This window comes from Rhinichthys klamathensis, unplaced genomic scaffold (assembly GCF_029890125.1).
Source record: "Rhinichthys klamathensis goyatoka isolate OS25496 unplaced genomic scaffold, OSU_Roscu_1.1 h1tg000454l_1, whole genome shotgun sequence".
In the NCBI taxonomy this organism is placed as follows: domain Eukaryota; kingdom Metazoa; phylum Chordata; class Actinopteri; order Cypriniformes; family Leuciscidae; genus Rhinichthys; species Rhinichthys klamathensis.
The window spans coordinates 282,501-303,731 of record NW_026606946.1 but is presented as its reverse complement, the minus strand read 5'-3'; the positions used below and the strand labels follow the sequence as shown (position 1 = coordinate 303,731).

The window sequence follows — 21,231 nt, the reverse complement described above, 5'->3', positions numbered from 1 at the left end:
TGTTACTATCTTTATCATCAATAATTTATTGAAATACCCAAATCGTCTGTAAGTTTATGTCATGAGCAGCTGTATTTTCTGATACTCACGATCGAGAATATTCTGTCCAAACAGCGTCGACTGACGAGCATGGTTTTACTTTAATCTTTACATTTAGAAACTCAAAGCTACTTGTTGTTAGCGCAGTTAGCATGTTAGCATGAGATCACGACCGGAAGTACCCTTCATTCCACTACCGGTTCACCCAGGGCATTTTCCTTTTTCTTAGTAGTTTTCAAACTGTGTTCAAACTGCAAAAGAAATTACGTAAAATATTGATTTACTTGATTGTTTTAATATCATAATTTAGACTTTTTATGTCATAGTTTCGATTTTTCATTCCATAATTTTGACTTAAGGTATAATTATGATTTTCATATCATAATTATGACTAAGTATGTCATAATTTCGACTTTTTATCTCACAAATGTGACTTATTTTATCATTATTTCGACTTTTGAGCCAAAATTATGATGTTTTTTTTTCTTATGTGACGAATTTCTGCATTTACTATTCAAGAACCTTATTTAGGAATTTATTTATTTATAGTTTATACATTTGTTTCAAAGATAGATAGATAGATAGATAGATAGATAGATAGATAGATAGATAGATAGATAGATAGATAGATAGATAGATAGATAGATAGATAGATAGATAGAAAGATAGATAGATGATAGACAGATAGATAGATAGATAGATAGATAGATAGATAGATAGATAGATAGATAGATAGATAGATAGATAGATAGATAGATAGATAGATAGATAGATAGATGGATAGATAGAAATCGCTTGCAGTCACGTGATCGCGCTGCAGGTGTAGTACCGCTCTAGGATTTACAAAAGCATGTATTTTTGTCTTATGTTACGAATGTCTGCATTTACTATTTATATATTTTTCAAAGAAAGAAAAAAAAGAAAGAACTCGCTTTCAGTCACGTGATCGCGCTGCAGATGCAGTACCGCTCCGGTCCGTTGGGGGCGCGCGTGCGCGTGACGCCTGCCGGATGAGGCTCTGCTGTGTGTTCTGTTTCTCAACAGCAGTGCGAAACTCCTTCACTTCCATCGGTTTTTAATGTACATTATCTTTCTTATTTTGTGTGTTTATCATTTCGGATATCACGCTGAAGTGATATAGTTGTTCTTATGGGCGCGCGCGCATGTGGTTTGGATTATTTACATAGTTTTTTTAAGGCTTTGTAATGAGGAGGTGATGATCAGGTGAGAGTCTGTTTCATAAAACTATCTGTTGTTTTATTTTCAATCAGATTTCTCTTATGTATCCGTCTATTATCGATAAAGGTGTTTAATAATCGTTGCTTTGAAGGCAAGAGAGAGATATCTAGTGATCCTCGATAAATACCGATAGCAATGTAACTGGGTTTTTTTTTTAACATGTCACATTTTTGACGTAATTTTGAACATAATATCAGTGTTTGCTGTGTTCGATGACGTCACTGTTTTCAGGGACACAACAATCTCTTCGTTTATTCAATTTGAATGATCTTAATATTGAATTATTATTATTAATGTCTTCATGTAAATTAGTTATGTACACTAAATGTCGCATTAACCCTTAACATAACAAGTACTGTGAATCTACTATGTTACTGTGATGATATTAGATGGTCTTTTGATGTAATGTGTAGTACTAAATGGTTTCAAGATTCATATACCTTTGTATTTACATGGTATTTCAAAGTACTTTAAATATACCATGCTATTGCCAAACTTGCTGCTAGTAGTCAGTGTTATGTTAGGGAAGCAATTAAGTAATAATTACAGAAACATTCCTTACGTCTTTGCTGTACATGGAGTTTGTTGTAATTTGTTACTGTATAGTTGAAGACATGTCATATTACATGCCATATCACATATATCAATGTAGTATACATGTCATATATATATATATATATATATATATATATATATATATATAAAATAGGGGTGTGATGGTACACAGAAGTCACGGTTCGGTATGTACCTCAGTTTTGGGGTCACGGTTCGATACAAGTTTGGTATAGCAGGAAAAAGCAACAAATCCCCCAATGCTAGGTTTCTTTACTTTTATTTTATGTATTTTGAACAGACACCAGTGCAAATTACAGTTTGTTCCGCCGAGTGGCATTTAGTCCTCCTGAGTAAAGTACAGCTTTAATGTATAAAGCATTAAACAGAATACACTCTTGCATAGGTCTTTTCTTTTTCTTTTTTTTGCAGGGCTGATAAAAAAAACAACTATCATTCAAAACTGTAAATTTGTGTACACTCACAAACAATAAAACTAAACATTGTGCTTTTGTAAAATAATGAAAACAAACTTTCCGCCGTCCTGGTTTCCTTTCCGTGAAGTTTGTGGAGCACGTCACAATAATTACACGAAACTCAGCGTATAGGCTCCTAGCAAGCTCTAGCGTGCCATCTGAACTCTTGTTTTGGGTTGGTGCCGTGCGTAGAGCGTTTCTTCTGCTCTTTTTCCTGTCGTGGCGGTTAGCAAACAGCATTGCATTACCTTGCCCGCCCCCTTCTGGTTTGGAGTGTGTATCGCTGGTGACTGACTATATTTGTCGTCTGACTGTGTGCACCGAACCGTGATGCAGGGCTGTGCAATTAATCGTAATTAATTTTTCCATTTTGATTTTGGCTTCTAACGATTATAAAAACAAGATAATCGATGTAAAATGATCATGGCAATTAATATTTTGGCGTTCTTCTTCATTTATATATTTCTTTAACCAGATCAAAAAATCACATTTTTTAGGTGGGAACTGAATGTCACGTAAATGTTGTTGTCTCGTGTAATAAATTGCTTGTAATGTGCCTCATTGTAAGTTGCATTGGATACAATGTACTATAGGGAACTAGCTAAGCATTGTACACTGAGCCGATGTTTTTATGTGTGCCGTAGATGATGGCGCCCACTAAGATGAAGTTGCGTGTGAGGAAGAAAGACAGCGTTGGCAAATCTTCTCAGCGTTTATTGGCTAACGCGTCACCAGACTCCAAATGCCCCATCTGCCTCGACGGCTTCAATAACGTGGCGTCGCTGGACCGCTGCCTGCACCAGTTCTGCTTCCGCTGCATCCACGAGTGGTCCAAAAACAAAGCGGAGTGTCCGCTGTGCAAGCAGCCGTTCCACTCCATATACCACTCGGTCAAAGGGGAAAAAGATTTTAAGGAGTTTGTGGTGCCGCCGGTGGAGAATGGAGTGGCGGCGAACGCCACCGCTAGCAACGCCCCCCAGCGCGTGCTACGCCCCCGAGCCCTTCGAGGCAGAGAGAGGCGGAGCCACAGAGCGCCCGTCCCTTCGTCTTCACCACCAATTGAGGACGTCATGTTCGGCGGTCTCACGGACGCGGCGGCGCTAACGGATAACCAAGATGTGCAGCAAATGGTGCTACGACTGACGGCGCGCAGGCAAGGGCGGGGCGAGGGGCGGAGCCTGCGACGCTTACGGGACCAGGATGTTGTCTCGTTCCGGCGTGCGCTTTACAGGACTGGCGTACGTGTGCGTAACACGAGAGACGTTGGTCGGCAGAGGGATATTTCAGCGTCGTTCTTACGACAAAACCCTGGATGTTTGCGCCGACTTTTGCCTTGGCTGCAACGCGAGCTCACGGTGTTGTACGGTTCGCACGGATCGCTGGTGAACATCGTGCAGAACATCATCATCTCGCGCATTATGAACTATAATATGGAGGACTCGGCCATTCGGGACGAGCTCCGCCCCTTCCTGTTAGCGCGCACTGACCACTTCCTGCACGAGCTGGTGAGTTTCGCTCGCTCCACCCTCAACATGGAGACGTATGACCAGCAGGCCATTTACGACTGTCCCGCTCCCAGCTACGAGGAGGGCAGCAGCTCGGACCTTTCCGTTATCGCCATCTCTGAGGTGAGACTTCTCTGGGAAACGTTACAATTAGTTACGACTAACACACCTTTCACACATGATCATTGGTGCCCTGTGGACCATCAGTGGCCCTGTTAGACGCATCTTTTTTGGCAACACTTGATCCATTAATACTAACACTCTCTTTTCTCCTCTCTTCTTCTCTATATCTATTTTTTTTAAATACAGGTAACACTTTATTTTACGGTGTCCTTGTTACATATGTTACATGTACTTACCATAGTAATAACAGTAAATTATGCATAATTACATGCAACTAACCCTCAACCAAATCCTAATCCTACCCTAACCCTATAGTAAATACATGTAGTTTCTTAATATTACTCAGTACTTAAATATATAATTACACTGTAACAGTGACACCTTAAAATAAAGTGTAACCAAATTACATATACTGCGTTACACCAAACTGGGAAGGGTCTCAGCATTTACATATTGTTGTCCTGACCTATTGTTAGTTTAACTGCTTCTATTGCTCTCCTCATTTGTAAGTCGCTTTGGATAAAAGTATCTGCTAATGATTAAATGTAATGTAAATGTTAAAGCGTTAGAACACTCATTTCAAGTCAAGTCACCTTCATTTATACAGCGCTTTTAACAATCCAGATTGCTTTAAGCAGCTTTACAGTGATAATAGGAAATGAATGCAACAAAGATTGTTTTGGCTGTATAGCAACTCTAGAAGGAAGTAATTGTCCAGCTTAAGTAAGTTTTTGATTGATTCGTTTCCGGCGTAAATATCATTAGTTATTAACTTAGAGGATGCTTACGCGACTCCGTGTTCAGCTGAAAACAGAAAACTTTTAATGCGTTCTGGCCGTTCATTTACACGTCAACGTCAAATATATTATTGCTGTGCTGCATGTATAGAAATAAAGATTCTGCACATTGTTTGTCGTCAAAATAAACACGAACATGCAGTAATTTCACCATAAATGCATAATTAAAGTTGTTGGTTTCAACCAAAATGGGGGGGGAAATCAACAATTTGCAGACTTATAAAACTTAAATTAAAAACACAAAGTTCTTTTTCCTATTTTTGAACTGTCACCATTGGCATATAATGCAACCAGTATTGCTAAAGTAAACAGATTTTACTAATAACCTCTCTGGAAAGATGTTAGCATCCTTATGTTATTTTTATACAAAATAATTTTTCCTCATCCTGCAATTTGGCTCCAAATCTTAGCTGAAAATTCGCATTTTGTCCCCCTCTACAAAGCTTTCTTCCTAATTTCAGTAAACTTCCAAGGGGTCCTAGTCTTGGAACTAATTAATGTTTAAGGAACAAGAATGTGCAAAACATTTATGTACTTGTAATGTGCTCTATAGATCAGTTTTTGTTCAAGGAACTTGGACAATTCTGAGCGGAAATATTGAGGTTTCCGTAAACGTTCATTTAACCCTAAATTTGTTGTGTGCCATCACACAAAGACAGCCGCCTTAAATAAAAATAAAAAACTAGTAGTTTTCCAATACCAATAAATAGAGGTAAAAAATTAAACCTCTGTTGGACCACTAGAGATGGATCGACCCTAAATGCAGTGACCGAGGGGTGTCAAGCTCCAGATATGACCAAATATCCCCAACCATAAGTTTATTTTCTTTCACTGGTAGAGTATGTGTTTGTATAACCATAAGTTAGATTCCAAGGGAAGGGAATACACAAACTAATATAATGTATGCTTTAATTGCGCTATAATTCACTTTGGAAAAGGTCATTCACCAAATTCATAAATGTCAATGATATTGAGAATGTCTATATATCTCTATATAGTAAGTCATATGATAGCTGTGTGTAAGGAGCAGAGCATAATTTAAGTTGTTATACTCTTGAAATCATCCTCTATGAGGTGTTTTGGCACTGTTTCTGTTTATTGTAAGCAGATAATGTCAGAGAACAGCAGAAGGGCATTATTGTGGTTTTGGTTCTGTTCATGCAAGTTTTTGAGGTTCAGTCTTAATGGTTGCATTGTTTTTTTTCTCAGGATGATGATGATAATGACAGTGAGGACAATGTGACAGAGAATCCCTCTGCTGTCCAGGAACACCGTGCATCCGTTGCCAATGCAAGTGGAACGGAAAGTTTGCTGAGTCAGTCAGCGTGGGATGATGAGACGCCTGGTCCCTCCTATTCAACCCTCTTTCCATCTTCTAGCCAATCACAGGATGAGGGGGCGGAGCCAAGCTCAAGCACAGCCCCGCCTTTCAGCGGCCCTGACATGACTGGCCCTGCGGCAAGTAGCAGCGTGTCAGCAGGACGGGGTGAAGATAACGAAGAGGAAGAGTGCCTGATTGTGGGATACGTGAAGCCGATGGCCGAACGGACCCCAGAGCTTGTTCAGCTCTCCTCGGATTCGTCTGAAGAGGAGCAGGAGGCAGCTGATACGGAGACGACAACCACAGTAACGAAATCAGAGACTTCCCAAATGGAGCTCCCTTCGCAGTCCCATATGAACCTGCGTATTCCCAGTTTATCCCCAGGCCTCGCTCCCTCATGCAGTCCCCAGCGGACACACTCGGACTTACTCAGCAGAGAAAGAGAGACCGATTACTTGTCCTGCCGCGCTCACCCATCCAACGATGGTTCAGATTTACGGCAGAATCGAGATGACACTGAGCTCAAAGCGCATGGGAGACGCAAAGACTCACATCGCCGCTCAGTCAGCAAAGAAAAAGCCAAGAGTTTAGACCAATCATGGCATGACAAGACCCCAGATTGCTTGCCAACCCAAACACGTTCGCCTCCAAGTTGGTCCGGTCAGAGTCCAACTGTTTCTATTTGGAGCAGCAGCCCTGTCTCTGGGTCAAACGCTAGCGACTGCTCGACCTCTCTAAACAACACGAGCCTAGAGCATTCGTGCCACGTGCGAGACAAACTCTCACAGTCTCCTTCCTACTCCAGGAAGAGGAGAATCAGGGAAATGAAGAGCAGGTCTCCCGACTTGGACTCGTTTCTTAATTTCCACCATCCCAGAGAGTCACAGCGCTGTCGTAAACGCCGCAAGCGAGCGATCAGTAGCAGCAGCGCCGACTCGCAATCCGAAAGGTCCTGCCTGGACAAACCAAGTGGGAAACGCAAGTACAAAACCCGGCACTTGGAGCGAGCGGCCCAGCGGCTGCATGAGGAGGGAACTGCAACCAAGGAAAAGCGGCGGCGGCGCAGTAGGGAACGATCTCCCAGTGTGGAGATCATCTACGAGCGAAGGGCGCCCGAACCGCATTGGCACCAGCGGAAGAAGAGGAGGCACCGAAAGCGGAAGAGGGAACTCCGTTCACCCACTGTAATCACGATTGACAGCGACAGTGACCGTACCATCGACTGTCTGGACCGTGTCATGGATATTATAGACCAAACCGCTGCAGATGTTGAGCCGAGGGACGGGACTCGTGGGCAAGATATGATCCAGAACTTGAGTTGTACCTTAGCCTCCTCAAATCCTCAATCCGAGTCCTCGAGTCCCGTAGTCCGCACTGACCCAACCACTGAACGCACACTAAACCTGGACGACTATGTGGTGGACGTAGTCGACCGCAGTAGTTCCGACTGCTCCCGAAATGTGGATGACAGTAGCCCCGAAGAGTTTGTGCCCAACCCCTTCCCAATGGGTTCGATGTCACCAGCCCCACCTTCGGACACAAGACTGCTTGAAACTATACTACAAGATCTTGAGGAATTCCTACCAGAGGCGACGCCGAGTCCTTACGCAAGTTCTCACGTCCAACAGGAGCGAGCTTCTATCCCTCGAAAAGACCAATCAGACACAAGAGGAGTTGCAAAAAACTTGGAGAAAAATAACACGGACGGAGACGGGCCGCAAGAGCCGGTGACCAACATTGCTAGCTAGAACTAAAACAGACGTACATCAAGACTTTTTCTTACTTGCATAATGCTTATCTGAATCACTGAGCCAGTCTAGAAGTTTTTATAATCTCATTTAAAGATTTCTGCTGGGAACAACAGATGCTTAAGAAACATTCAGACGTTTTTGTCATTTCCAATGTCATTATTATTGTTCATGTTGTTTATAGTTGCAGTGATTGATCCTCTTCTTTGAATCTGGTGCTTGCTTACTGTGCCACAACCCAACAACAGTCATGTCTGGATGGTAACCCTTGTTCCCCTAACCTCTATCTAACCCTTTGTAGCAGCAAATACATTAGGGTTACTATCTAGACTAGTGGTTCTCCACTTGTTTGGTTCAGGTCCCAGATTTAGTTTCAGAAGACACGTGGCCTTTGACCAACTGAGCAAAATATATTGGAAGAATTAGTAGCAATCCTAACTGGACTTGATGATATGGTTAGTTGCATGTTCTGCTTTTTAACAGACCAGACATCTGTTATTGGGACCAGACTCACTGGTTGAGAACCACTGTTGATCATTCGTTATTCAGTCCCACTGAACTTTGAGAATTGTGTCTTTTTTAAACTCAGGGAACAGGTGACGTGCGCCTCCATGCCTTCGTTACACAGTATATACTATGTGCTTGTGTATGTGGGACTATGGTGACACCCTGGAGATATAATTCACTGATCATGTCTACTGAACACACAACAAGCCTTCTTTACAACAGCTGTCCATCATGTCAGCCAACAATCAATAAATGCATTTAATAGATGTACAATCCAGCGTCTCAATCGGTTTGTCTTTCTTTTTGAATTGCAGCATTAGTTCATCAATTTTGTGACGTGCTCTGTCGGCCGAAGTGGCATAAAAACACATCTAAAACGGGAAGGAACTTTAAGATTGAATGTACAATTAGATGTGACAAGAAATCTGAGGTATATTTTTACAGACTGCTGAAAGCTACAGAACAGAGAAACAAATGGACCCCAGCAATTGACAGAAACAACTGGACTCTGGGCAGAGAAAGGTGGATTTGCAGTTATCATTTTGTTGTCAATATGCTGAATTTTGGGGTAAAAGCATAGCCTATATTGTATTGACAACTCATCAATTAAATATTTGTCATCCTATAATCTGCATAAATTGACGTTTTTAAATAAACACTGACAAAAACAACTACACGTTTTAGTGCTGGACGATATGATGATATAACACTGATATAAGTGATCACCTGGTTTTAGACATGTTTTAAAGCGTTCACAGGCAAATTTGCTTTATTTCCTTGGTGTCAAAATCAGTCACATACTGTATAAATGTCAGGAAACACGTTGCATATCAATATCCAATATCATGTCAATATATCTGGTAAGTGGGAACACTATAGTTTTAAACTGATAATCGTTAAACCATAAATCCAGTCACGCACAGGGAGTATGTTCCCGCGGGAAAATGACGTCAAGGTATGAGGTATTTATTAGCATCTTTTTTTATTATAAAGGCTAGTTAGCATAGGCTTTTGGATTATCGCTAAAAACAAGCTATATGTGATCAACAAAAGTGTATGTGGTTATATTAGCCCCACCCCTTGCGATTTTAGGACTCTGTAACCTGTGATTAAAAAGTAAAATGGTTGTAGCCTACACATAATTCTGTGCTTTTTATATCATTATTCAATTTAACTACGTTTACCTTTAGGACATGTAGGCCTAGGCATATAATGTAGGAACCATATCTTCACACAGTGGAATTAAATCTCCACACTTGTATAATTATTACCTCAATATTATTATTTATTATCAATGTTTTCCAAAGTATCACGAGCTTTAGAGGTGAAATTATTTTTGGGAGTTCCCCTTTAAGGATTCTGTGGATTTATTCGGAACAGGGACACTTTTGATTTCATTTTTGGTGAAATTCTCAATTGTTGTTGTGTTCTTTGCAGCACTTGCTAACTGACACGGTGAGGAGTGTTGGCCGTGTCTTAAATCCTCGTGAGCTGACTAACAAGACAGCAGTTTTGGGCATCGTAGGCGTTTTGAACACGCCTTTATAGACAGCTCACTAGATGTTGAGACAGCTGAGGTAACATATATTTCGCTTCCTTGTTTGTAGTTTCGCTTTTGTTTCTGGATCAGATGTCGTGAGCTCAGGCTCAGTCAGGACTTATAATCATAAGACAGTCTTCATCATAATCAGTCCTGTCCCGAACAGCCGCAAACATGTACGAGCTGGAAAAGGAGAATTTGCGGCGCTTGAGCGATTATATCGCGAAGATTTTACGACCGTCACTTATCAAAACCTTCATGACGACGCACTTTGATAAAGGTGAGTTAATGAACGAATAGCAGCAGGTAATCGGTTCCATAAAACCTGCAGAAACTTGTCATCTTAGTCAAAATATCCCTCAGTTGATATTTGATTAGAGTCCTATTGGATATTGTATATCAGAAATATATTTCTAGTGTGCTTATTAATGTGTAGTAAATAATCAGAGAGTGGCTGCAGGACTATTGACACCCTGAAATACCTTTATGCCTATATATGATTGTTTTAACTTATTGGTGGTGATAAAAGAACTCCAAAATATTATAAATTAAAATGTAAATATATATCTATATATTTTTTTCGTTTATTTATTTAGATTTATTTTATTATTCATTTATTTATTAACACTATTTTCACAGACAACATAGCACTGCCTTGCAGACCCCAGTTTGAATAAAAAAGAAAAATTAATGTAATGAATGTTCCAGATATATCTTTTTAAAATAATTTTTATTACTCTATTTAGTAGTCTAATTTTTATTTTTTAGTAATGTAGGAATCATACAGAAAAAAATACTATAAATATTGTACACTCAACAGTGTTGTTTTATTTTTATTATAGTTGTATTGATATTTTAAGGTAGTTTTTATTTTTAGATTGTAAGTTTTCATGTTAATTAATTTCATTTTCAGTACTTTTATTAATTTTTTTTTCTTTTTCTAAATATTTCTGTTTATTTATTTTTTCAGTTAATAATTTTAGTGCTTTAATTTAGTGTATATAGTTTATTTCCAAGACAACATTTCTAATTTTAACATTCATCTAGCTTAACTAATATATATAATTTATTTTATTTCAGCTTTATTTCACTAAACAAACGTAATACATTTTTATAGTAGTTTTAGTTAACGATAATAACCCTGATTCACGCTATATGGTAGTGAGTGGGACTTTTTTCTTAACGGATTGTAAGATTTTAGTTTAATTTAAAATGACTGGGAATTCTATTCTGTGTAATTCTATTTTATTCTATTCTGCACAGAGATGGTGGAAAGGATTCTCTCAGCCGAGGAGACGTCTGTGACCACCGCTGCCCAGATGTTGCTGGACCAGATGTGTTATCTAGAGGAAGAGGGCTGGTTTCAGGCCTTTCTGGACACCCTGTTCGCCTCAGGTGAGATCAGGAATTACAGGAGCAGCTGATAGATGCTATTATTTACACTAAGTGAAAGTGGCACTATTTTAATTTGCGCTTTGTGAAAATAGTTATTTTTATACTTAGTGCAAATAGTGGCAGATACACTTTGCACCTCATTGTATTGTAGAACATTATAAAACAGTATGCAATAACAACATATTCAGTGTGTATGATTATATTTATTCAAATGCTTTAATGGGACATTGACATTACCTCCCCTAAACCTACCTGTTAAACAGTTTATTCCCACTATTAAATACCAGTTAGGCACCTTATTTCCACTTTTTGACTATTTTTTTTATTTGTTTTTAAAAATAAACGCTAACTCCGAGCTGATTTGCGATGAATGACGGATTCGATCTAGGGTCGTACACGTCAAAGTCTAACTCTCCTCACCACTGTTATCAGACAGGTTTCTTTTGTAATTTCGCCTGGCTCAATCAGTCAATGGACGGGTGGGGTTAGTGTAAATAGGGTGGTGATGGTGTCTGTGAGACACCAATGTGTCCCTGAGCAAGACACTTAACCCCTAGTTGCTCCAGAGGCGTGCGACCTCTGACAAATATAGCAATTGTAAGTCGCTTTGGATAAAAGCGTCAGCTAAATGAATAAATGTAAATGTAAATAGCCCATGCCAACCAGGTGGGCGATTTGCATCTGGTGTAAATAGATGTTCCGTTTAAAGTCCCCCTGTAGTCAATAATTTGATCCCTTAAAACTCATTTTTGATCACATAAAAAAAAAGAAAAAAAAGAAATTCCTTGTAAAAAATTATTCATGCTTTAAAATATCTTGTATGTAACTCGACACCCTTGCCTCATTTAGTATGCGCGGTTCTATGAATATGCAAATGAGCCCCGCCTCCACTCACTCACTCAGCTCAGAGATCCACTGGTTGACGATCACACGTTGATCTGATTGGTTACAAGGTCGTTTGTGACGTCAGAAACACCAGCGATTTCAAACCGTGTTTTTGAGACTGTCTTTGGTTCACTGCAGTTTTAAGAAGAAAATACTCAGCAATGCTGTCGACTTATGAATTTACACATGGTGTGCCTTAAAGCGTATTAAAAACACCATTCTCACCACAGGGGGACTTTAAAATCAGTGAAAAGTTTCCATCGAGGAAAAGGTTCTTTAGAGTTTCAAAATGTTCTCCACACTAAGAAAAAATTGTTGTTTTTAAGAACTGACCATTGAAAGGTTCTTTGAGGAACCAAAAAAGGTTCTTCTATGGCATCGCTGTTAAATCGCTGTGTGTGATGCTGTAGAATATACCGGTCTGTACAAGGCCATTAAGGAGTGGGACTTCGGCCAGTTAGAGGAACTGAATGAGTACCGGAAGCTTCTGGAGAGAATCGAACCATCGATCACCAAGCTCATAAAGCCCAGCGAGCTGCTCACGCACATGAACGACTGTCTCAAGCCCAGAGAGTGTGAAGAGATCAAAGCGGTGAGTTTGCCTCTGTGGTTGAGGTGGTGTGAAGTACACTATATACACTAACAGCCAAACGTTTTAGATCGGTAAGATTTTGAATGTTTTTAAAAGAAGTCTCTTCTGCTCACCAAGGCTGCATTTATTTGATTAAAAAAAAAACTGTAATATTGTGAAATATTATTAAATTTAAATTAACTGTTTTCTATTTGAATATAAAAGTAAAGTGTAATTTATTCCTGCGATCAAAGCTGAATTTTCAGCATCATTACAGTCTTCAGTGTCACATGATCCTTCAGAAATCACTCTAATATGATGATCTGATGCTCAAAAATAAAATTGTCTACTTTGGCTCTCAACGAAGGCAGTCGCATTTTCTTCCCCTCCTCTCCCTTACCTCCCCTGCTTTGCTCCTCTTGTCTCGTTTAGTCTACTGTCTTGTACTTTGAGAGACTCTCTCCGCACTGCTCTCCAAACTAAGAAATTATGGATTTGATCAACTGGTCTCTCAACGCAATTGACACCATCTTCTTGACGAGAAGCTTGGGTTTGGGGGAACCTGACTGCAGTAATGATGCAGTAATGATGCTGAAAATTCAGCTTTGATCACAGGAATAAATAACATTTTAAAATATATTAAAATAGAAAACAGTTCTTTTAAGTTGTCAAAATATTTAACAACGTTACTGGATTTTTATTTTTTTATTTTTTTATCAATTAAATGCAGCCTTGGTGAGCAGAAAACAATAAAAATACTTGCCAATCCAAAACGTTTGACTGGTAGTGTATGAATGTTCCTCTCATTCTGTGTTTGTGTGTGTGTGTGTGTTACAGGTGGAAATCCAGAAAGGTCGTATCGCTGCCAGTGAGAGACTCGTGGACACTCTCCTGCGCTCGGACAAACCGAACTGGTTTAAGGTGCTGAAGATGGCGCTGGACGCCTGCAGCTGCGATCAGGCACTGGAGCTGCTGGAGTCCAGTAATACTGACATTTTCAGACACTCGTTTTACCTTTCTTTCATTTGTTCATTCATTTATCATCTATCTACACTATATTGCCAAAAGTTTTGGGACGCCTGCCTTTACATGCACATGAACGTTAATGACATCCCATTCTTAATCTTAATCTAAAGTAGGGTTTAATATGAAGTTGGCAGCTATAACAGCTTCAACTCTTCTGGGAAGGCTTTCCCCAAGGTTTAGGAGTGTGTTTATGGGAATTTTTGACCATTCTTCGAAAGCGCATCTGTGAGGTCGGGCACTGATGCTAGACGAGAAGGCCTGGCTCGCAGTCTCCGCTTAATTCATCCCAAAGGTGTTTTATCGGGTTGAGGTCAGGACTCTGTGCAGGCCAGTCAAGTTCCTCCACACCAAACTTGCTCCTCCGTGTCGTTACGGACCTTGCTTTGTGCATTGGTGCGCAGTCATGTTGGAACAGGAACATCTCTGTTCCCACAAAGTTGAGAGCATGAAAGTGTCCAAAATGTCTTGGTATGCTGAAGCATTAAGAGTTCCTTTCACTGGAACTAAGAGGCCAAGCCCAACCCCTGAAAAACAACCCCGCACCATAATCCGCCCTCCACCAAACAACCCCACACCATAATCCCCCCTCCACCAAACAACCTCACACCATAATCCCCCCTCCACCAAACAACCCCGCACCATAATCCGCCCTCCACCAAACAACCCCACACCATAATCCCCCCTCCACCAAACAACCCCGCACCATAATCCCCCCTCCACCAAACAACCCCACACCATAATCCCCCCTCCACCAAACAACCCCGCACCATAATCCCCCCTCCACCAAACAACCCCGCACCATAATCCCCCCTCCACCAAACAAACCCGCACCATAATCCCCCCTCCACCAAACAACCCCACACCATAATCCCCCCTCCACCAAACAACCCCGCACCATAATCCCCCCTCCACCAAACAACCCCACACCATAATCCCCCCTCCACCAAACAACCCCGCACCATAATCCCCCCTCCACCAAACAACCCCGCACCATAATCCCCCCTCCACCAAACAACCCCACACCATAATCCCCCCTCCACCAAACAACCCCGCACCATAATCCCCCCTCCACCAAACAACCCCGCACCATAATCCGCCCTCCACCAAACAACCCCACACCATAATCCCCCCTCCACCAAACAACCCCGCACCATAATCCCCCTTCCACCTAAAAACCCCACACCATAATCCCCCCTCCACCTAACAACCCCACACCATAATCCCCCCTCCACCAAACAACCCCGCACCATAATCCCCCCTCCACCCAACAACCCCGCACCATAATCCCCCCTCCACCTAACAACCCCACACCATAATCCCCCCTCCACCTAACAACCCCACACCATAATCCCCCCTCCACCAAACAACCCCGCACCATAATCCCCCCTCCACCAAACAACCCCGCACCATAATCCCCCCTCCACCAAACAACCCCGCACCATAATCCCCCCCTCCACCAAACAACCCCGCACCATAATCCCCCCTCCACCAAACAACCCCGCACCATAATCCCCCCTCCACCAAACAACCCCGCACCATAATCCCCCCTCCACCAAACAACCCCGCACCATAATCCCCCCTCCACCCAACAACCCCGCACCATAATCCCCCCTCCACCCAACAACCCCACACCATAATCCCCCCTCCACCTAACAACCCCACACCATAATCCCCCCTCCACCAAACAACCCCACACCATAATCCCCCCTCCACCAAACAACACCGCACCATAATCCCCCCTCCACCAAACAACCCCGCACCATAATCCCCCCCTCCACCAAACAACCCCGCACCATAATCCCCCCTCCACCAAACAACCCCGCACCATAATCCCCCCTCCACCAAACAACCCCGCACCATAATCATCCCCCCTCCACCAAACAACCCCGCATCATAATCCCCCCCTCCACCAAACAACCCCACACCATAATCCCCCCTCCACCAAACAACCCCGCACCATAATCCCCCCTCCACCAAACAACGCCGTACCACAATCCCCCCCCCCACCAAAAAACCCCACACCATAATCCCCCCTCCACCAAACAACCCCACACCATAATCCCCCCTCCACCAAACAACCCCGCACCATAATCCCCCCTCCACCAAACAACCCAGCACCATAATCCCCCCTCCACCAAACAACCCCGCACCATAATCCCCCCTCCACCAAACAACCCCGCACCATAATCCCCCCTCCACCAAACAACCCAGCACCATAATCCCCCCTCCACCAAACAACCCCGCACCATAATCCCCCCTCCACCAAACAACGCCGCACCACAATCCCCCCCTCCACCAAAAAATCCCGCACCATAATTCCCCCTCCACCTAACAACCCCGCACCATAATCCCCCCTCCACCAAACAACCCCGCACCATAATCCCCCTCCACCAAACAACCCCGCACCATAATCCCCCCTCCCCCAAACAACCCCGCACCATAATCACCCCCCTCCACCAAACAACCCCGCACCATAATCCCCCCCTCCACCAAACAACCCCGCATCATAATCCCCCCCCTCCACCAAACAACCCCACACCATAATCCCCTCTCCACCAAACAACCCCGCACCATAATCCCCCCTCCACCAAACAACGCCGCACCACAATCCCCCCCCCGCACCATAATCCCCACTCCACCAAACAACCCCACACCATAATCCCCCCTCCACCAAACATTACACTTGGCACAATGCAGTCAGGCAAGTACTGTTCTCCTGGCAACCGCCAAACCCAGAATCGTCCATCGAATTGCCAAACAGAGAAGCTTGATTTGTCACTCCAGAGAACACGTCTCCACTGCTCTAGAGTCCAATGGCGGCGTGCTTTACACACACTGCATCTGACGCTTTGCATTGCACTTGGAAATGTAAGTCTTGAATGCAGCTGCTCGGCCGTGGAAACCCATTCCATGAAGCTCTACGCACTGTTCTTGAGTTATTCTGAAGGCCACACGAAGATTAGAAGTCTGTAGTTATTGACTCTGCAGAAAGTTGGCAACTTCTGCGCACTGTGAGCCTCAGCATGTGCGGAACCCGCTCTGTGTGCTTTCCATCCTTTTGTCAGTTCATTTTTTTCTCATTACTTTCTTCCATTTTTACATCCATCAGTGATCAAGCACTCATTCATCATATCCCCCATCAACAATATTGCTTGCTTGCTTGCAATAGGGCGATCAGTTCATTCTGACTCATGATGATGATGATGATGATGAAGATGTATGTCCTGCAGATGGAGGCGGTACAGCCTCAATGGGCTGCGTATCTGATGAGGAGGCAGATTCCATGACGACAGAAACCGTGACGACAGTGAGTTTTGAGTTCAGAGAGGAGGCTGAGAGTGAAGACATGCTGATGAACGCCAACAACATGACTGTCACAGAGACACCCAGCGGGTTCAAAGGTACACGGCCCGACATCATGTGACCATATCCTCAACGCTCTTGAGTTTGCTGACCTTTGACCCTCTTTGCAGGGGAATACGTGCGTTCAGGCGAGCGTAAGCTGAGGGAGTATCAGAAGGAGCTGACGGACGCTGCTGAGGGGCAAAACACCATCATCTGCGCCCCTACAGGTGCGTCACACCAAACAAAAGAGACTTTCACATACAAAACACTGTAAACTGACCAATGAGTTTGACTAGCATTTACACAAGCATTGCTGCTATTCGTATACCAAAATACCATTTGCTAGTAATTACCTTTAATGCTAGAAAGCATTGTTGAATTAACCTAAAAATGGCAGGGCGTGCTTTTATCCAAACGACTTACAAATGAGTAGAACTAATCAAACCAACAAAAGGCCAATAATATGTAAGTGCTGTGACCAGTCCCAGTTAGTCCAGCACAGAACACATAGCAAGTTCTTTAATAGATAGAGTAGAAATGGAATAGTAAGTGTTAGTATTAATGGATAAAGATGCGTCTTCAGACCTTTCTTGAATATGGTTAAAGACTCGGCGGCTCAGGTTGAGTTCAGCAGGGCTTCACCAGCAGGGAACAGTCCAGGTGAAGGTCTGTGAAAGTGATTCTGTGCCTCTTTAAGATGATGCACCACAAGACGCTGTACACTTGCAGAACACAAGCTTATGGAGACATATGTCTACAGTAGTAAGTGTAGGTTTATGAGTGCAGAGCCAGTGTTTGATCTACAGGAAAACATCAATGCCTTGAATTTGATGCGAGTGGCAAATGGCAACCAGTGCAAGTTTATGAGGAGAGGAGTAACATGCGATAAAGTCCTCTCTTGCTGATCTGGATCAGTTGCAGAGGTTTTGACAGTGATACTGGAAAGAGAGAGCATTACAATTGTCCAGTTTGGATAGAACAAGAGCTTGGACAAGGAGTTGTGTAGCTCTGATAGGAAGGGCCTGATCCTCCTGATGTTGTATAAGGCAAATCTGCAGGACCGGGCAGTTCCAGCAATGTGGTCTGTGAAGTTCAACTAATCATCAATCACAACTCCAAGTTTCCTGGCTGACCTTGATGGAGTTATGGTTGATGAACCCAGCTGAACGGAGAAGTTGTAATTAAGTGATTGTTGGCAGAGACTACGAGTAGTTCTGTCTTCACAAGGTTTAGTTGAAGGTAAATCCAGCAAGAAATGTCTGTCAGGCAGGCTGAGATGCGAGTGGCTACCGTCGGATCATCTGTCTGGAATGAGAGGTAGAGATGTGTGTCATCAGCATAGCAGGGATCTGAAAAACCATGTTTCTGAATGACATATCCTAGTGATGACATATATATGGACAACAGAAGCGGTCCCAGCACTGAGCCCTGAGGCACTCCAGTAGCTAGATGATAGCAGTGATGGGATAAACCATGTTTCTGAATGACAGATCCTAGTGAGGACATGTAGATGCAGAAGAAAAGCGGTCCCAGCACTGAGCCCTGAGGCACTCCAGTAGCTAGATTATAGCAGTGACAGGAAAAGCCATATTTCTGAATGACATATCCTAGTGAGGACATGTAGTTGGAGAAGAGAAGCGGTCCCAGCACTGAGCCCTGAGGCACTCCTGTAACTAGATGTTGTGACTTAGACATCTCACCCCTCCATGACACCCTGAAGGACCTACGGAGAGGTAAGACTTGAACCACTGGAGTGATATACCTGAGATGGGGTTAACTGTGTCAAACTTAGCAGACAGATCCAGTAGGATGAGTACTGCTCTTCCCAGTCTCAGAGCTTCAATAACCAAATATACTACTATAATAGCCAAATATAAATATAAAAGCTACAATAGCCAACTTTTGATTGTTGTCCAGGAGGTTGTTCTGTGTGAGAACAAGTGTTTTTGTAATGAATGAAAGTGCAGGGTTTAGAGTCTGTTTCCTAAGTGGTGGGGCTATATGAAATATCAACATATTAGCACTGTGTCCTGTTCACACATCACAGAAAATTTGTTAAAGTAAGCATTAAATGTAAATTCATATGGACGACCTAATCTTCTTATTTTGAATAAATCATCCATGCATGTTTAATTTTTAATTTCCCTTTTTACCTTTAAAGTCACAATGCTACGGTGAAACATCAGACTTCTCTCAATCATTTAGTCAGCTGTAAGTCCGCACATTTCTCACATTCAGATCCGCCTCCATTTGTAATGCAACGTCCACCTCTCAACATCACATAAAAAAACGAATAAATAAATATTTACTCTACCGGTCAAAAGGTTTTTTCTACCGTTTTTTTTTTTTGTGATAATTTTTTCCTGTTTCCCACTTTCCCTCAGGATGTGGAAAAACGATTGTGGCCGTGGCCATCTGTGAACACCACCTGAAAAAGTGTCCCGGACAGGCAAAGATCGTGTTCTTGGCAACCAAGGTCGACGTCTATGAACAACAGTACAAGCTTTTCAAGGAACACTTTTCTATTACTGATCCCAACATCAGGTAAGGTCCCACACAAACACACACACACACACACACACACACACACACACACTCACACACTCACACACTTACACACTTACTCACTAACACTCACTCACTCACTCACACACACACACACACACACACACACACACACACACACACACACACACACACACACACATTCACATAATCTCTCACTCTAACTCAGTCACTAACACTCACACACACACACACACACACACATACATAGACATACACTCACACACTCTCTCACTCACTCACTCTCTCTCACTCTCTCACTCTCACACACACACACATACACACACACACAGATGTCTCTCTCTCTAAAGCACGCGTGTGTGTGTGTGCTGCAGGGTGACAGGTATGTGCGGTGATATGGAGCTGTCGGTGCGGCTGCTGATAGAGAGTCATGATATCGTGGTTATGACGGCCCAGATCCTGGTGAACGCGCTTCAGAGCGGAGAAGTGCCGTCACTGGACCTGCTGTCACTCATCCTGCTGGACGAGTGTCACAACACCACCGGGAAACACCCGTACAACAACATCATGACCCGCTACCTGGACACCAAACTCAGCTCCAGCACACACTCTCTCCCTCAGGTGCCACAGCACACCATTCACACCATATCTTATCCTTTCCTGTATTTATTTATTTATTCATTTATTTATTTATATATATTCTTTTTATTTAATTAAATTAAATTTTACTTTACTTTATTTTATTTTAGAGGTGCATGGATGGCCAAGCTTTTGCAGTCTATTCCATCCTACCCTTTTATATTGTTTATTTATTTATTTTTATTTATTTTTTCTTTTGGGTAAAGGTGAATAGATCGTCAATCCTTTGCAGTTTATTCTATCCTATCCTATCTAATTTTTTTATTTATCAAGGTAATTTTTTGTTGTTGTTTAATTCAGGTTTTTTTTTTGTAGGGTAAAGGTGTTTTAAAGGTGTTTTAATTATTTAAAGGTATTTTATTTTAGAGGTGGATAGATAGCCAAGCTGTTGCAGTCTATTCTATCCTATCCTGTTTTATTTTTTATTTTATTTTATTAGAGACCAGGCCCCGAGTTTCCTCCGTTAGTTTTCTTCACTCACACTAATCTTCTTCTTCCCGAATGGGAGTCTTCTAAACTGCTTGTCCTCTGTAGAGTCGGTGGAATGAGCCTATCTCAGTGTCTCAGTCCTCTGCAGTCTATTCTGTTGAGTTCTATTGTATTCTTTTCCAATGTTATATTCTTTGCCTGATTGTTTTATAACTCCACCTGTCTTAGATCGTGGGCCTGACGGCGTCGGTTGGCATCGGTTCGTTCAAGGACAGAACGGAGGCAGAGAACAATATCTTACAGCTCTGTGCCAACCTGGACACCAGGGTCATCGCCACGGTTACCAAACACCTGGATGAGCTCAGGACGTACGTGCACACACCTGATAAAGGTCAGGATTTACAGAAACACACATATTATTATTATTTATTCATTTTCTTAACATTTTGCAAGTAACAACAATTAACATTCATTCAATTAACATAAATACTACTGACATTTGAAATTAACAATGAGTAGAACAATTGACTTTGTACGAGTGACATCAAATATTGACATCTAAACAGAT

At 42.3% G+C, this 21,231-nt stretch overlaps 2 protein-coding genes across 2 annotated transcripts in view; both read left to right on the top strand.

The window, feature by feature from the left end:
- Positions 1-959: 959 nt before the first annotated feature.
- toporsb (topoisomerase I binding, arginine/serine-rich b) lies at positions 960-8,585 on the top strand. Its single transcript, XM_056236598.1, has 3 exons — positions 960-1,263; positions 2,951-3,934; positions 5,941-8,585. The coding sequence occupies exons 2-3, from the start codon at positions 2,951-2,953 to the stop codon at positions 7,798-7,800; spliced, it is 2,844 nt and encodes a 947-aa protein (XP_056092573.1). The 5' UTR covers positions 960-1,263; the 3' UTR covers positions 7,801-8,585.
- A 1,289-nt stretch (positions 8,586-9,874) lies between these two features.
- rigi (RNA sensor RIG-I) overlaps positions 9,875-21,231 on the top strand; it is a 62,507-nt gene continuing 51,150 nt past the window's right edge. Inside the window, exons 1-9 of the mRNA XM_056236599.1 lie at positions 9,875-10,127; positions 11,111-11,242; positions 12,538-12,719; positions 13,536-13,680; positions 16,955-17,125; positions 17,198-17,296; positions 19,454-19,613; positions 19,970-20,216; positions 20,892-21,054. Coding sequence (XP_056092574.1) covers positions 10,022-10,127; positions 11,111-11,242; positions 12,538-12,719; positions 13,536-13,680; positions 16,955-17,125; positions 17,198-17,296; positions 19,454-19,613; positions 19,970-20,216; positions 20,892-21,054 — 1,405 coding nt within the window. The 5' untranslated portion in view covers positions 9,875-10,021. The remainder of the gene's footprint in view (positions 10,128-11,110; positions 11,243-12,537; positions 12,720-13,535; positions 13,681-16,954; positions 17,126-17,197; positions 17,297-19,453; positions 19,614-19,969; positions 20,217-20,891; positions 21,055-21,231) is intronic.

Bases quoted from the DNA above. Each gene is read 5' to 3' on its own strand.
- toporsb (XM_056236598.1), top strand. From the start codon at position 2,951: ATGATGGCGCCCACTAAGATGAAGTTGCGTGTGAGGAAGAAAGACAGC. The intron at 3,935-5,940 runs GTGAGACTTCTC...TTTTTTTCTCAG, and splicing joins CCGTTATCGCCATCTCTGAG to GATGATGATGATAATGACAG.